General features: G+C 39.2%; 1 protein-coding gene across 1 annotated transcript in view; it reads left to right on the forward strand.

Annotated features, from left to right (window-relative positions):
• The first annotated feature begins 12,455 nt into the window (after positions 1–12,455).
• Positions 12,456–18,369, forward strand: part of TMED5 (transmembrane emp24 protein transport domain containing 5) — a 32,710-nt gene continuing 26,796 nt past the window's right edge. Inside the window, exon 1 of the mRNA XM_006882413.1 lies at positions 12,456–12,814. Coding sequence (XP_006882475.1) covers positions 12,626–12,814 — 189 coding nt within the window. The 5' untranslated portion in view covers positions 12,456–12,625. The remainder of the gene's footprint in view (positions 12,815–18,369) is intronic.

Raw genomic sequence — 18,369 nt, forward strand, 5'->3', positions numbered from 1 at the left:
CCTCCTCAGTTTCAGCAAGCAGGGTTGTGTCATCTGCATAATGCAGATTGTTGATAGATCTTCCACCAATCTTGACCCCACATTTCTCCTCAGAGCCCAGCCTCCCGGATAATCTGTTCTGCATACAAGTTGGAAAGGTATGGGGACAGGACACATCCCTGGCATATGCCCTTCCCAATTTTGAACCATGCCGTATTTTCTTGCTTTGTCCAAGTATAGGTTTCTCATTAGCACAATCAAGTGTTCTAGTAGTTAACAAAAATCTTAATAACTTTATAAAAATAAATTTTTATTTTATATTGGTTTCCTTACAAAGTTTGTATACATTGTTTTAACACCAGGTCTTTCCCATTTCCTTTAACCATCCATCCCTCTACCCATAAAATTGTGCGACCCTATTTAACCAACCCTGCCCATCCTCACCCCACTGCTCTCCTCCTCCCCACCTTAGATCCACACACGTTTTAGTTATTTTTCTATTTCTACCGTAATGGCTTTATACAGTGTTTGTTCTTAAGAAATTTGAGTTAGTTCATTCAGCATAATGCTTTCCAGTTCCTCCCAAGTTATACAGTAATTTTCAAAATCATTGCTCCTGAGTGTTACAATGTACACTACTGTTTGAATATACCACCATTTCTCAATCCATTCAACTGTGGTTGGACATGTGGGCTGCTTCCATGTTCCTGTGATGGTGAATAATGCTGCTATGAACATTGGTGTACAAATCTCCATTTGTATCTCAGTTTTCATTTTCTTGGGGTATATTCCAAGCAGTGGAATAGCTGAATAATATGGAATTTCTATGTTCAGCTATTTGGGGAAATGCCAAACTGCCTTACAGAGTGCTTGTACCATTTTACAATCCCAACAATATATAAGAGGTCCTATCTTGCCTCATCCTCTGTAACATTTATTACTTGCCATCCTGTTAAACTTTGCCACTGCTACTGGAGTGAGATGGTATCTCATTGTGGTTCTGATTTGCATCTCTCTTATTGCCAGTGATTTTGAGCATTTCTTCATATGTCTGTTGGCCATTCAAATATCTTCCTCTGTGAAAATTCTTTCCATGTATTTTGCCCATTTTGTAATTGGGTTGTCAGTTGTTTTTTGTGGAGGCCCTGTAGGATTCTATAAATTTTTGTTATGAGACCTTGTCTGAGATAGTATTGCAAAAAAAAACCCAAAAAAACAAATAAACAAAAAAAAACCTAAAGCCCCTCTTACTAATTTTAACACTATATCTTAACATTTTAACATTCAGTGTATGTTTTTATATTTTGTCATTATAACATATATATAGTATCCATTTTTACTATATATTAACATTACAAGAGAAGAAACATAATATCCAACAAGTACATCCAAATAAACACATAAACTTACACACACAAAATTATTTTATTGTCACATTTATGAAAGTTTTAACTTCAAATATTAATGATAATTTAAAATAGGTAACATATCTAGGAGGAGAATGGCTGCCTTTGAGCTGTGGTGCTGGAGAAGAGTATTGAGAGTACCATGGACTGCTAGGGAAACAAACAGATTCATCCTGGAAAGGGTTAAACCGGACAGCTCCTTGGAAGCAAGGATTCTAGGCTCTGTCTAACATACTTTGGACATGTTGTAAGAAGAGACTGGTCCTTGGAGAGGGACTTCATGCTTGGTAGAGTGGAGGGACAGTGCAGGAGGAGAAGGCCCTCTATGAGGTGGACTGATTCAGTGCCTGGGGTAATCGGTACGGGTGGTATCGGAGACAGTGCCATCGGCACAGGACAAAGCAGAGTTTAGGGCTGCTGCACATAGGGTCGCTATGAGTCGCAAGCGACTGGACAGCACATAACAACAACAACAACAACAACAACATATATCCTTTTTCTCTGACAAGTAAAATGAAATTCTTTAAAAGAACATCATACACAAAAAAAATAAGTACATCATACCTTCTTCCTTGTTTGCTTTGTTCAAGTAAGTCCACTTTCAACCTTATACATTCCTCTTGGGATTTCTGTAAACTCTGATCTTTTTCAATCACTATTTTCTGGCACTGCTCTAATTTATCTTCTGCTTCTCTAGAAAATAAAGCATATTTTAAAAGAGAGAACTCTAATTTGCAAAATAAATTTATAAATTAAGATAAAACAAGTATATAAAGTTAAGACACAAAGAAAATGTATCATATTCATCATTGGTTAAACAAGATATTGTCTCCTTGTCTGGAGCAATAAGAGAAGTAAGACAACCAAAGATTCATAAAAGAGACTAGACCACAATAATCAGCCCACATAAACCACAGTCTCTTCTAGCTGTGACTAGAAGAACAAAACATTGCTAGCAATCAACCATTCTGACCAAGACTATGGTAGAATGGGAGAAAAATACAGATTAAAATGAATTTCCCAAAAAAGCCCAAGCCTAGTGGGCGAAGAGAGACTAGAAGAGTTCCAAGATGCCTGCCTAAGTTGACTCTTTGAAACTGGATCTCATGCTATTTTGAGAGGTCATCCTTCCACCGAATAATAAGTTGGCTTAAAAAAGTATTATACAAGTAAGCTCTACCCTTAAGCCATTAACTACAGAGATACCAAATAGTCATCATTTATTCAAAAGCCAAGATAAAAATACATGGAGGGGAACAGAACCTAGATCAATGTAAACAGAACAAACAAAATAGAAATAAGAAAGATCCTAGCATATAATGAAAATTGTAACAAATGTCACAGAACAGTGTCTAAAAATATTGCTAAATGGACCTGATTTTCTGTGACAACATACAATAAAATGTTGGGGTTTTTGTTTGTTTATTTGTTTAAAAAAAGATATATTTACCTTAAAACTTTATCTTGGGCGGAAACCTCTGCTTCCAAATTTATAATCTGTTCTTCTAAAATTGGGACATTGGCTGCCTGTTGCTGAGCAGATTCAAGCAAGGAAACCTAAAACACAAAGCGATTTTAGAACATTTACTCTCAAGTGTCATGAGGCTTTTCAGAGCAGCACTGGAGGCTGGACAAGAAAGGTATGCCCTAGTATTTCTGTAACAGAATAATTTTCAAACTAAAATTCAATCAACTGTGAGAAGAAATTAAGACATTTATAGACGTGTAAGGATGCTACTGGGTTATATGCTCCAAATGAAGAAGAAACCAAGAAAGACATGGCATCCAGGGATTATAGATCCAAGTTAGAAGGTGATCAAAAAAGAAATTCCAGGACAGCAACTTGACAGTAGGTTCGCAGGTACCGATCTTGGAAAGACCAGCCTCTAGTAGTGTGCCCAAGTATGAACACTGACCAGAGGTAATTCTAAATATATTCATCACTAGGGACATTTCAGCAAAAGGCATCACGCAAGACAAAAACTCAGACTGGAAACAAAACAAAGATCTGAACTGAAAGTGACTAAAATGTTACTTTTATGTGCCGTCGAGTCCCTTGTGACTCATAGTGACCCTATGTGCAACAGCCCTAAACCCTGCTCTAATCCTGTGCCAACTGTACTGCCTTCAACACACCCATCCCGATTTACCCCAGTCACTGAATCAATCCACCTCATAGAGGGCCTTCCCCTCCTGCGCTGTCCCTCCACCCTCCCAAGAATGACTTCCCTCTCCAAGGACTGGTCCCTTCTTACTGTCTTGATATCTTGTGTAATCTGAAATAAATGAGAAGCCAAGATTTTAAGATGGTTTATCTACAGTTAAAGAACAAAGATGTAAGACTCTAATTAACACATAAAAGCAGCTCTGTCCCTAATGGTAAGAAGTTGCACTGCAATCCCAAAGGCACACAGTTCGAACCCACCATATATGCTCAGTGGGAGGATGCATGGGCCATCTCCTCCAGCACAATTTATTGCCTCCAAAAACCCAGTGGAAGGTCAGCTATGGGTTGATTCCAACATAGCAGGAAAACACAATGAAAAGATAAAACAGATAAATGATAAACTTAAAACTAAACAGATTATGCTGAAAAGTTAAACCTCTTCAGATAGAAAAAGAAAAATCAAATTAATATTTTGCACAAAATAAAAAACCAACAATACTGGGCATTCAGTGTAGTAAAAGCAAAACTACACATGTAGCTCTATTAACCTTTTTTTACTGCTAAATAAATACTTTTTTGAGAGCTATATGTAGATACTGTTCTAAGTGTCTGCATCTATATATATTTTTTAAACTAGTCAAATAATACTTTTGTAACAATCTAGTGTATTAATAAACCCCAAAATGCTGTAGTTTAATTGATTGGGTTTCTAAGAATGTTATTACTCTTTTTTCAAATTTCTTTTATTATTATTAATTTTAATGAAAACTTAGATGTTATTATTCTTTATAAATGGTAACTGCCCATCTTTCTCCAGAGTGGCTGGAGGGTTTGAACTACTGATCTTTCTGTTAGCAGCCTGACAATAAATCACACAAAACCCCAACATGACTCCTGAAAAAATAGATTCGCAACATTCTTTTTATCTCCCATTGACTTATTTGCAGGTAATGCCTCATAGCTGACCGTCCATTGGATTTTTGAAGCTTATCATTTGGAAGGAGACTGCCTATCTTTCTCCCAGTGAGCTGCCAGTAAATGTGAACTGGCAGAGAGCTTTGGCCCTTGGGTTAGCAGTGCAATTTCCTATAGATTATGCCATCACAGCTCCCTACCGTAATTACTATTGGTCTATTTTTGGACATTTTTTTCTTTAAAATACCAATGTTGTTATGAGCCGTCAAACGACTTGCAACTCATAGTGACCCTACGCACAGCTCTAAACACTTCTCTACCCTAAGCCAACATTTTTGCCCCTGACACTCCTACCCCCATTACAGCAGTCACTGAATCAATCCATCTCATCGAGGGTCTTCCTCTCTTGTGCTGTCCCTCCAACCTCCCAAGCATGACGTCCCTCTCCAAGGACTAGTCTCTCCTTGCAAAATGCCCAAAGAATGTCAGTCAAAGCTTCAGAATCCTTGCCGCTAAGGAGGGTCCTACTTTCACCCTCTCTCAGATGAACTTGTTTGTTCTCCTAGCAGTTCACAGCATATTTAATGCTCTTCTCCAGCACCACAGGTCAAAGGCATCAATTCTCCTTCTATCATCCCTAATCATTGTCCAGCTTTTTGATGCACAGCAAGTAATTGCAAAGACAACCACAGCAAAAATAGGAAACCTTTTAAATAGGAGAGTTATTAACTAAATTATAATATATTCACATTAGGAAATGTTATACTATCATAAAAAAATAATTGGAAAAAGCTATATAACCACATCAGAAAATGGAAAGAAAAAAACCTCCAAAATTACTCTGTCCAAATATAACCATGTAATTATCCAACAATGGTGATTTCTGGATAGCAGATATATAGAGTGTTTGTTATCTTCTTCCTTTAATTTTCAAAACTTAAAAAAAAAAGTATTAGTTTCAAAAGGAATATAAATTGCACAAATAGGTAATCTTAAGATTTTAAAAAGTTCTAATTTACCTGGATGTCACTGCCATAGACATTTCTACTTACAGTAATCCTATAGCTCAAAACAGATAAAATCTTTATGGAAGCTGTCACATCTTTCTTCCATAGAGCAAATGGCAAGTGCAAACTGCCAACCTCCAAGTTAGGACGTATGTCCTTACCACTGGGGTACTAGGGCTCAAGATTATTCAAGTTTCCCTAAATCATTTTCAGATATGAAAAAGATACAAACTTTTTATCTTATGTGTCATTATATAATAAAATTATGGTGCATAAACAAAAAATATTAAGATAATACAAAGAATATATTTCCAGTTGTAAATCTTAGGATAATTACAATTATTTTGTTGATCTAGTCATCACTAGAACATACATACTTTTATTTTTGACTGTGTTAATTCAAAGTGGATAGATTCAATTTTGGTCATTAAAGAATGATTCTGCGTGACCAAAGAAGCATTCTGTTGCCGAAGTTTATTAAGTTTCTCTCGAAGGGTTTTGATATCCTGATCCAGCTGGGTAGAAGTTGCAAAAGACACCTAGAAAATGAAAAATAAAAATCTATTTTGTATGAGTTAAGCATTACATATAATCACTGAAAAATGACTTAAATGACCTAAAATATTTGAGGGCTGGTCAAAGACGTAAAGTGATAAATACTTTTTTCCACTGATGGTGAAGTATACAGAAATATAACTTAAAAACCAGTGACACACTTTGAAAAATTGCTTGGTATTACCCTATAAAGACTCACACTAGGCATAAATCTGCTAGAAACTTTTATATTTTGCACTTAAAGATGTACTAATAACGACACTGTATACTGTAAGCTATAGTAGTCAGTCGTGACACACGGCATCCCATGTGTTACAGTGTAGAACTGTTCCATAGTTTCCTGGGCCATAATCATTATGGAAGCAGTTTTCTAAGCCTTTCTTATTTCCATTTGCTGTCTCCTATGCACATTAATTGGAAGCAGGAGTGGCACCCACTTCCTAAACAACATGCCTCTAGAAACTATGAACTTTGATAAACGTCAACAGTTACAGAAAGGCATTTGAACATAGGGTTGCTATGAGTTGTGCTCAACTCGACGGCGATCAACAACAATGCACATTAACCTAACAGTAAATAAAGTCAAATAGTCTCCAATAATAAAATGTTATGATAAATTATACTTCATATCTTACATGTGTTTTAATATGTTGTTGTTGCATACTATCAAGTCAGAACCAACTCACAGCTGATTCTCCAGCAGATTTTCGGAAGCAGTTAATTGCATGGGAGGAGACTGCCCTTCTTTCTCCCATGCAGCAGCAAGTGGATTTGACCTGCATGCCTTCAAGATTGGAGTGCAGATTCTTACCACTAAGCCCCTTTCGTACATATATGCACATACATATAAAAATATTATTTTTATTCTAATGAGGATTGTGATCCAAATGAATTTTATTATTTTGAATAAGTAATAACTATCATTAATAGAAGGCTAAAATCAAGGTGATTATAATTTGCTTAAGAAAACAAGACATTTGCTGCAAAAAGAGGAAGTAAATACAGAAATTTAAAAACATACCAAGATAACTGATAACTTATTAAGAACATTAACAATATGCAGACAATTCACAGTTTAATCTTCAGATTTACTCCTGTGTCTTTTAAGTCAAATTTGTAAGTAGACTGATACAGGTACATATGATTATTCAACCTTTAGTACAACCTAAATGAGTCCTGGTAGCATAGTAAGTTAAGTGTTGGGCTGCTAATCAAAAGGTTAGCACTTAAACTCACCAGACTATCTATGGAGAAAGATATTAAGATCTATAGCCTCAGAAACCCAACAGAGGGTCCCCCTAAGTGAGAATCAATTCAACAGTACTTGGTTTAGTTTTTGTTTAGTGAGTCTCAAAGAACAGGTGAATATGATGAAGAATTTGTTGGAAGTAGGGGATTGGCTTAATTAGTTCAAAGTGACAGCAAATTTACACAACGTTTTTGAAAAGCAAGTCCTCATTCATCATTCACAGTAATTGGACCAACTCATAGGTGACTCCACTGGGCTGCTGAAGCTGTAAATCCTACAGGAGGAGATATCCAGTCTTTCTCCCGAGGAGCACCTGATGGATTCAAACTGCCAGAAAGGCTGTCTTTGGGTCAGCAGTACTATTCCATTGCAGGCTATGCCACTAGATGTCGCCTGTAACCCAAGGATTCCTTGTTAGGTGAAACTGAGTTGACTTAGACTCATAGACACCCTATGAATAATAGATCTAAATCTTGCCCTAACCTGCGCCATCCTCAAGTCTACTGTTGCTGTCACTGCCAATCTACCACATTAAGAGTCTTCCTCTTTTTCACTGACTTTTCCCACCAGGATGTCTTTTTCCAAGAATTGGCGCATCCAGACAATATGCCCCAAGTATTTAAGTTCTACCACCTTTCCACCTTTGTCTTTAAGGAACACTATGACTGTACTCAACTGTTAAGAGTGCTGTACTGTGATGGCTTGTGTGTCACTATGATGCTGGAAGTTATGCCACCAATATTTCAAATACCAGCAAGGTGGACAAGTTTCAGGGCAATTTCCAGACTGAAGGAGACTAGGAAGCACAACTGACCACCTATTTCTGAAAAGCAGGTCCTTGAAAACCCTATGAATAACCCAGGGGCTTAATGTCTTTAAATTCAATAAGGCTTTAATTTTACTCTAAATATGAAAAAAAAAAACCCAAATAAGACATTTAAGCAATAAAAACCCAAGGAAAAAAACCATTTTAAGTATATGATATGCCATTTTAAGTATACAGATCTAAAAACAATAACCTTATCTCTTGGTTTTCTTTGAGAATCGACATTGCCACTTGACATCTTACAATTTTTTTTATAAGGTGAGTAATTCAAAAGTCCAGGGTGTCTAGGCTGAACAAAATCATCCAAAATGAGCCTTTCAAATCTTGAGGGATTAGAGGCATATTCAGAATTTTCACTTGTACTAACAGGAAAAAGAACAAGAAATTAGTTCTAGCTAGTTTAACTATTTATTATATAAGAAAATCATGATGCTGGAGCCAATTAGATTCACAACTTTGTATTTCCACTAAGTTAAATAAACAATAAACATAAAATAAACAATATTGTTGTTCTTGTTACGTCCAGTAAATTGGAACCCACTCATAGCTTATCTACCAGTGAGCTTCCAGAGGCAGCAAAATGCCCAAAAGGAAACTGTCTTTCTCTTGTGGAGCAGCTAGTGCATTCAACTGCCCATCTTTAGATTGGCAGTTTAATTGCTTACCACTAAGCCACCAGAGGTCCCTAAATAAACCACGTTGTTGTTAAGTACCACCAAGTTAGAACCAACCAACAGCAGGCCCTCCAGTGAGTTTTCAGAGGCAGTAAATCACATGGGAGATTGCCTCTCTCTCCCACAGTGCAACTGATGGATTTGAACTATGTGCCCTCCTTCTCCTTGGAAGCACAGCTCCTTAACATGAAGCCACCACAGCTTTCTAAATAAATCAGAGTAAATTTTTTTCTTTTCTCATTAATTACTAATCTTAATGAAAGTTTACAGAGACTTTGGATTTCCATTTAACCATTGTTGTACTTTTCTCCCTGCCCATCCTCCCCTACAATTCGCTCTTCCCTTTAAAAAGTAAAATTCTTTCATTGTTATACAATTCCTCCCCTCAAGTCTACTCCACTATGCAGCCTTCACTCTAGACTCCTGTCATGTCAATAATACCTAATCATATATTCCTTTTAAACCGTCTCTCCCTCATCTGTTTCAATGCAGTATACATTAATTATCCCCTCTTTTCTCAGTCTCCCCCGAACCCAGATATCAGTCCCACTTTACAACAGTGGCATTATGCAGCATTTGTCCCTCTGTGACTGAGAGATATCACTCAGAATAATGTCCTCCAGGGTCACTCATTTTGTATAATAATCCATGGGTTCCTTGTTTTTCAATGCAGCACAGTATTCCATTGTGTGAATATACCACTTCTCTATCCATTCGTTTGTTGATGGGCACTCAGATTGTTTCCAACTCTTTGCTATTGTGAACAAAGCAGCAATAAACATGGGTTTGCATATATCTGCCTAGGTGGCGGTTATGGTTTCTTTAGGGTATATTACCAACAGTGGAATTGCTGGCTCAAATGGTATTTCTATTTGCAACTTTTTGAGAAATCGCCATACTGCCTTCCATAGTGCTTGTACCATTTTACACTCCTACCAACAGTGAGTAAGTTTGCAGTTTCTCTGCAAACTCGCCAGCATTTGTTGTTTGCTGTTCTGTTAAAATTTGCTATTCTTACTGGGAGGAGATGATATCTCATAGTTGTTTTGCAGAGTAAATTTTAATCTCACAATCTATGTATTTCTGGAACCACTATACTATTATAACTTACAATTTTTTTAAGTCATGAAGATCAAGAATGTTTAAATATTGATTTTAAATTGAGACCTAGTCTGTTAAAGGTGTTTATTTACTATATAATTTATTTTCCAATATTCCTAATTTTTTCCTAAGTAACTTCATTTTTTTCTTTAAATATTTAATGCTATTAAAAATTATTATTTTCAAAGCATATTAGAAATACAAACTAGGAAAATGAAATTTATACATTTATATTGTTAAAGTTTTTAAAATAATATGATAGTATTATTTACCTGGACAGTTCTTCCCCTAAGTTCTGCAAACTCCATTCTGTTATCTTCAGTTCATGTCTTAAGGAAGCAACATTTGCAAGCAAACTTTCTTCTTCATTGTCTTTATAACAGAAGTCTGATAAATTTGATTCCATTTCTTGAAGAAAAAAAAAATAATCTTGGATTTTACCTGAAAATTGCTACGCATCATTCAAAACACCTTCCCAGTAACAGAATTTAATTCAGTTTTTGTATTTCAAGTGTTGTTAAATTTTCAATATTTTTAAAACAAAATCAGTAACAGTAACTTTCTTTGCAGCCCAAAGCCATAATGCAAAGTTCCAAAGACAGATCAAAATGACATTTGGCAAGTCAATTCACAGCTCAAGAAAAGCTTGTTTTCTCAATGGATGAGTATCTTTCGAGTTGTGAAACACCAGTAAACACTACTTTGGATATCCAAAATTAAAGAACAAAGTCATATTAGGGCAGTTAATTAAGTAAACGAAGGCTTTCTAATGCTTGCTACTTCTGTGGATGTTTCCATATAATCTTGAAATTATGTTGTACTGTTGATTGCCATCGAGTCAAGCACGACTCATAGCAACCCTCTGAACAAAAGGCCTGAAGCCTTTCTATAACTATTGACATTTATCCAAGTTCATAGAGTTTCTAGAAGCATGTTGTTTAGGAAGTGGATGCCACTCCTGCTTCCAAATGAAACTGTACTCTTCATATTTCATTTGCCTTAGTCTTTTTGTAGGACTTTCATTGCCCTTCTTAGAATTCTGCTTAATTTTAAGCTCAAAAAAGGATAGAAGTCCCGAAATTTAAGGCACTCAGAAGTAGCTCCAGTAATTGCTGAATGAATTCATGCTTATAAAACTGCCCTTCTTGATAAATACATTTTTTACTCAGAATTTCTCAGATGGATAAGGAAAGAAAGAAAATGCCCACCTTCTTTAAGGAAACCGTGGCAGGTGATTTAAAAGTGATGCTATATTAGTCTTAACCAGGCAAACTGGTTCTATCCTCTTTCCTTCCACAAATTTACTTATTTTTTACGAAGACTCTTCCAGACAAAAGTCAGTTTATCAGGTCCCCATCCTGTTTTATGTTTTTAAAATCGCTAGCTCCCTGAAGGAGAGTGTACGAAAAAAAGGGTAAAGAAAATGTAAGCAAAATCTAATATGCAACTTGGTACTATTTTTTTCTAAATCCAAATTTTATTTATAACCTTTTGAATGTTTTCCTTGCATTTTCTCTAATTCTCCAGAAGAAATTAATACTCTTGCCATTTAAACATTTTCCTTTCCCTAGTGGAATGCTTAAGCGCTTCCATTCTATTTAGACTAATTCTAGAAGTCCATGTAGAAAAGCACACAATATTCTATGTAGACCCTGGTATTGTCATTTCTTAGACTTAAGAACAACGTGCTCGTAGGTGAGCGCGCGCGCGCGCGCGCACACACACACACACACAAACATACCATCATATCGAAGTGTTACCTCCCTACTCTTCACACTTGTCTTATAAAGGATGAGTTACAGTATTTTATAAGACGTCAAAAATCTACTTTTATAAGACTTTATAGGATATTGTTCTGTCTTAAGAACGTTCAATTTGACAGATACTCATGGAAGGAGCAATAAAGACAGAAGCAACGTCAAAGGGGGGAAAATCGCCTCCTCTCTTCTTTTTTTTTTCTCAACTAAAATACAACTATGAATAGGGAGTTTCCAGGTTGAAACCAAACAAAGCACAAAACCCTGCCAAAAGTTGCCAGGAAGAAGAGGAACAAAACTCCCCCAGGTAAACCGGTTTCCACCATCCAAAGGGCAGGTGCTCACCACCCAAGTCGTAGTTTTAGGAGACACCACGACGGCGGGGCAGTTTCCGCTCTAGCGTGCGATTGCAAAGTTCGACTCTCTCCTGGTCCCGGGCGTGGAAGCACCAAGCACGCCGACCGGGAGAACCTGCAAACTTGCAGTGCGCACAGTTCGAACGGCCGCGGGAACCGTTGAGGACGCGTTTCTCCTGGCCACAGCCCCGCCCTCTCCACAGCGTGTGTCGGGCGGCCCGAAGGCGCGGCGATTGCTGGGAATCGTGGTCCGAGAGCGCAGATGAGCCTGCTTGCTGAGCTCGCACTGAACTACATGTCCCACAAGCACCTCCAAGGCGCTGATTGGTGTGAAGAAGCCATGGGAACCTCAGGCCGTCCGGGTGTGAGGCGGGCCTCGCTCACGCTGGGCCTGAAGGGGCAGAGACCTACAAGGGTGCGGAAAGGAACTTCTGGTCCCGCCCTCACTCCCTACCCTTTTGAGGCGTTTACCTTGGTGAGGGTGCCTTTGCTGCCTCTTCCGCCACCTGGAGTTTCTTGGGATCCTAGGGTTTCTTTACCAACCACTAGGGAACACAAGGAGAAGAAGCGGAGTCCAGGCGCCTGTAACCCACGCCTCCCACGCCTTTTTAACCCGAGATCGCCCCGGCAGGGATGGGCGATCAGATTTGGCTGTCCTTCCCGGTGCTTCTCTTGGTCGCTGGGCCACCAGTGCTGCTGCCGGGGGCGGCCAGCTTCACGCCCTCCTTAGACAGCGACTTCACGTTTACCCTTCCGGCCGGCCAGAAGGAGTGTTTCTACCAGCCCATGCCCCTGAAGGCCTCGCTGGAGATCGAGTACCAAGTAAGTGCAGAAGGGTGTTACCGCCTTTCTTTAGCCTAGCTGCATCGCATTTTCGCCTCTCACCGACTTAGAAACTTCTTGTGGTCGGCGGGGGTGATGGAGAGGCGAGGGCCGCCCAGGGACCTGCCGGTTCCGCGCAGGCGCGCGAGGCGAGGCTCTCGAGGTTCGGTCCCCGACCGAGAGGTTGGGTGAGGAGTTGCACATGACCGCTTTCTCCCCTTTCCTCTGGTTGGAAAGAAGCCAGAACTCGTGTTGTCAGTGGCTTTTCTGTTTGTTTCGTAATACGTGCATCCTTTTTCTGGCCTGTACAGGCTCCAGTACTGGGAACTTCACAATACAGGATTAATCCACGTTCTTCCTCATCATTGGACGAAGTGATGACACTTGTTTGAATCACCTCCACCCCTTTCACCTAGTTCGATGTTACAGATCTTTACAGCCGTTTTTTTTTTTCCCTTAAGGGTGTTGAAACATGTGGTTATCACTAGATCCTAGTTTGAAATACTTGTATTTTGAAAGGGGTGTTATTGCTGTATTTAATGAAGTATATTCTTCACACCTCTACAAGCAATCATTTTTAAATCTAGCAAGATCGGACTGTATATTAACTATGTTGATGCTATGTGCCTGCGAGTCGCCTGCGACTCATAGCGACCTTATGTACAACAGCCCTAAACTCTGCTCCATCCTGTGCCAATCTTATTGTCCTTGACACGCCTATCCCCATTAACCCAGTCACTGAATCAGTCCACCTTATGGAGGGTCTTCCTTTCTTGCACTGTCCCTCCACCCTCCCAAGCATGATGTACCTCTCTAATAACTGATTCCTCCTTAAAGCATGTCCAATGTCTGTCAGACGAAGCTTCATAAAATTTGCCTCCAAGTCCGGGATGAAGTTGTTTGTTCTCCTAGCAGTCCGTGGTATATTTAACACTCTTCTCCAGCACCAGTACCCAAAGGAATCAGTTGTCCTTCTCTCATCCCTAGTCATTTTCTAGCTTTCTGATACATAGCAAGTAACTGCAAACAAAGATCATGGTCTTGATCAGGTGTACCTTAGTTTCCAGACTGACATCATTGCTCTTTAGTACATTGGCGAAGTCTCTAACAGCAGACTTTCCCAATGCAATTAATCTTTTAATTTCCTGGCTGCTGGAAGAGTGTTGATTGTGGAGCCAGGCAAACTAAAGCTGTTAATAATCTTAATCTCTTCACCATCTATCATGATGCTGCCAATTGGCCCAGTGGTGAGAATCTTGGTTTTCTTGATGTTGAGCTTCAGTCCATATTGAAGGCTATAGCCATTGACATTCTGCAGCAAGTGCTGCAAGCAGGGTTGTGTCATCTGCATAATGCAGATTGTTGATTAGTCTACCTCCAATCCTTTTGCCACATTTCTCCTCATAGAGCCCAGCTTCCGTTGATTAGTCTACCTCCAATCCTTTTGCCACATTTCTCCTCATAAAGCCCAGCTTCCCAAATAGTGTGTTCCGCATATAGATTGAAAAGGTATGGAGATAGGACACATCCTTGATTCACACCCTTCCCAATTTTGAACCATGCAATGTTTCCTTGCTCTGTTCTGATGACTGCCTCCTGGTCCAAGTATAGATTTTGCATAAACACAATCAAGTGTTCTGGGATTCCCATTCTTCTCTGAGTCAGCCACAGTTTATTGTGATCTACAGTCAAATGCCTTTGCATAGTCAATGAAACACAGATAGACATTCTTCTGGTACTCTCTGCTTTCAGCCACGATCTATGTAATATTAGCTATACTATCCCTAATAACTCTTCTAAACCCAGCCTTCATTTCTGGCATTTCTCTGTTAATGTGTTGTTCCAGTCATTTTGGGATAGTCTTCATCAGAATCTTGCTTGCATGTGATATCAGTGATACTGTTCAGTAATTTCCGCACTCGGATGGATCACCCTTCTTTGGAAGGGGAACAAATATAGATCTCTTCCAGTTAGTTGGCCAGGTGGTTGTCCTCCAGATTTCTTGGCACAACTTGGTGAGCACATCCGAGACAGTGTCTGTTTGTTGAAATATGTCAATTGGTATGTCATCGATTCCTGGGGCCTTATTTTTTGCCAGTTCTTTCAGAGCAGCTTGAACGTCCTCCTTCTTCACCACAAGCTCTTGCTCTTATGTTGTTTCATGAAATTCTTCTGTGTCCACCAATTCCTTTTGGCATAATGATTCTGTATACTCTTTCCATCTTCTTTTAATGCTTCCTGGATAATTCAATATTCTGCCCACATCATCCTTAACTGTTGCAACTTGACATTTTAATTTGTTCTTCAGTTCCTTCCTCATGTCATTATTTTGACTTTTAGTGACTGAACAGTGATCCTAGGGAGCCCTGGTCATTATAGCTGTGCTTCTAAACTAAAGGTGGTGCCTTCTTCAGTAGTTTGAATCCACCAGCTAGCTGTTCTGAAGGAGAAAGATGGGTGATCTCCTCCAAGCAATTTAGAGCCTCCAAAGGAAACTCACTCACTAGAGAGTCTGCTATGGGTTGGTTACAACTTCTAAGCAATGAGGTCTTTCAGGGTGGCTGTTATTTTTTTATAATGATCCTATGAAACTGTAGAATTAGTGGTTGGCAGTCTCTTTAGGTTGCGATTTACAGACTCAGAAATCTGCTAGAGGATTACTATGAGTCAGAACCAATTCCACAGCAATATGTTTTTCATTTACTGGCTCTTAGATCATTTCAGTAAGGTATTAAGTGTGATGGTAATAGAGGAGGTTTCAGAATAGATCTGAAGAATATATCAAAGTTGAATCTAGAAATATGCCTGAGTTGCACAGGAAATAAAAGAGGAGTATTTCAGGAAACAGATGAAAAGACAGACGTATAGATCTGAAAGTGCATGGTTAGAGCTGAGCAGTGTGTATAGTAGACATATAATTTTTATTAGACTGAAGTATAGAATGCAGATTGGAGAGGACAGGCAGTTTGATCATGAATCAGAGTCTTAAGTATCTTTACCCTTGTTCTGTAATATAAAAACCTTTTCTGATTTCACTAGATAGTGAGTGGAAGATGAATTTAAGGGAGCAAAACTACAAGGGAGAAAACCTGTTAGAGTTTAGCAAAATAGTTCAGATAAGAAGACAATAAAAAGTCCTCAGATTTACCCATATACTGGGGAGAGAGAAATTGACCTCTTTTGGCCTGGTTTCAAATCATAGCTCTGCCATTTAGGTTGCTTACCTTTCATTTGTCAGATAGAGATGGCAGTAAAGACCACATAGAATTAATTTGAAAGAATAAATTAATAAATGTTCATAGATTTTACCTGACAAACATTAAGTATTAAATACATTTTTGTTTTACATTTAATAAATTAAAAGTTATACCACAAACTTGCTTTCTACTTTTTATAGTTTTATATTTTATGATAGTTTTATACTTTGTATCTTTATTTGTTTTTAAAGGGATTGTTCCCCCAAAAGTATTTTTCCTAAACAGTTGTTTTGTTTGAGAAAAGAAACAAAGTCATAGCTAATGTTAGATAGATCTTGGCAGAAAGTAAAGAATATCAGAAGAATGTCTATCTGTGCTTCATTGACTATGCAAAAGCTTTTGATTGTGTGGATCACAACAAGCTGTGGCTGACTCTGAGAAGAATGGGAATCCCAGAACATTTGATTGTGCTAATGTGAAACCTATACTTGGACCAACAGGCAGTTGTCAGAACAGAGCAAGGAGACATTACATGGTTCAAAATCAAGAACGGGGTCTGTCAGGGATGTATTCTGTCTCCATACCTTTTCAATCTGTATGCAGAACAGATCATCTGAGAAGCTGGGCTGTACAAAGAGGAATGTGGCATCAGGATTGGTGGAAGAATCATCAACAACCTGCATTATCCAGATGACACAACCCTGCTTGCTGAAACTGAGGAGGACCTGAAGCGCTTGCTTCAGAAGGCCAAGGATTGCAGCCTCCCATATGGATTGAAGCTCAACATCAAGAAAACAAAGAATCTCACCACTGAGCCAATTGGCAGCATCAGTATGGTTGGTGAAGAGATTGAGATAGTTAACAGTTTTAGTTTTTTACTTGGCTCTACAGTCAATACTCTTGGTAACAGCAGCCAGGAAATCAGGAGACAAATTGCATTGAGTAAGTCAGCTGTGAGGGACCTCTCAAGAGTCCTGAAGAGCAATGATGTCAGGTTGGAGACTAAGGTGCGCCTGATCCAGGCTATAGTCTTTGCAATTATGTGCTATGTGTCATAGAGTTGGACAGTGAATAGGGATGATAGAAAGAGAATTGATGCCTTTGAGCTGTGGTGCTGGAGAAGAGTGTTGAATATACCATGGACTGCTAGGAGAACAAACAGGTTTGTCCTAGAGAAGGTGAAGCCGGAATGCTCTTTGGAGTCAATGATTCTGAAGCTTCGTCTGACATACTTTGGGCATGTTACAAGGGTCCTTGGAGAGAGACATCATGTTTGGCAGAGTAGATGGGCAACGCAGGAGAGGAAGACCTTCGATGAGATGGATCGATTCTGTGACTGGAGTGGTGGGAATGAGTGTGTTTGAGATGACTAGTTTGACACAGAATAGAACGGAGTTTAGAGCTCTTGTACATAGGGTTGCTGCTAGGAGTCGCAAGCGACTCGATGGCACATAACAACAACCGTTCTAAAAGACTACAGGGATATTGTTGTTATGTGCCATCGAGTCTTTGCAACTCCTAGTGACCCTATGTACAACAGCCCTAAACCCTGCTCTATCCTGTGTTAATCGCACTGCCTCTGACACACCCATCCCGATTACCCCAGTCACTGAATCAGTCCATCTCATAGAGGGTCTTCCCCTCTTGCACCATGTTTCTACCCTCTCAAGCATGATGTTCCTCTCCAAGGACCTGCCCCTCCTTACAATATGTCAAAAGTATGTTAGACGAAGCCCCAGAATACTTGCCTCCAAGGAACAGTCTAGTTTAACCCTCTCCAGGATGAATCTGTTTGTTTTCTTAGCAGTCCATGGTACATTCAATACTCTAATCCAACACTACAGCTCAAAGGCATCAATTCTCCTTCTGTCTTTCCTAGTCATTGTCCAACTCTCTGATCCATAACAAGTGATTGCAAAGACCATGGCCTGTATCAGATGCACCTTAGTCTCTAGAGTGACACCATTGCTCTTCAGTACTTTGGAAAGGTCCCTAACAGCAGACTTCCCCATCGCAATACGTTGGTTTTTGGTGGTGGTGGTGGTGTGTGGGGTTTATTTCCTGGCTACTGGTGCTAAGAGTGATGACCATGGAGCTGAGCAAACTAAAGTTGTTAACAATCTCAATCTCTTCATCTATCATGATGCTGCCAATTGGTCCAATGGTGAGAATCTTTGTCTTGAAACTGAGCCTCAATCCATACTGAAGGCTGCAGTCCTTGACCCTCTGCAGCAAGCACTTCAGGTCCTCCTCAGTTTCAGCGAGCAGGGTTGTGTCATCTGCATAACGCAGATTGTTGCTAGATTTCCCACCAATCCTGACGCCACACTTCTCCTCATAGAGCCCAGCCTCTTGGAT

Source organism: Elephantulus edwardii, unplaced genomic scaffold (genome assembly GCF_000299155.1).
Source record: "Elephantulus edwardii isolate Elephantulus edwardi_28Jun2011 unplaced genomic scaffold, EleEdw1.0 scaffold00020, whole genome shotgun sequence".
In the NCBI taxonomy this organism is placed as follows: domain Eukaryota; kingdom Metazoa; phylum Chordata; class Mammalia; order Macroscelidea; family Macroscelididae; genus Elephantulus; species Elephantulus edwardii.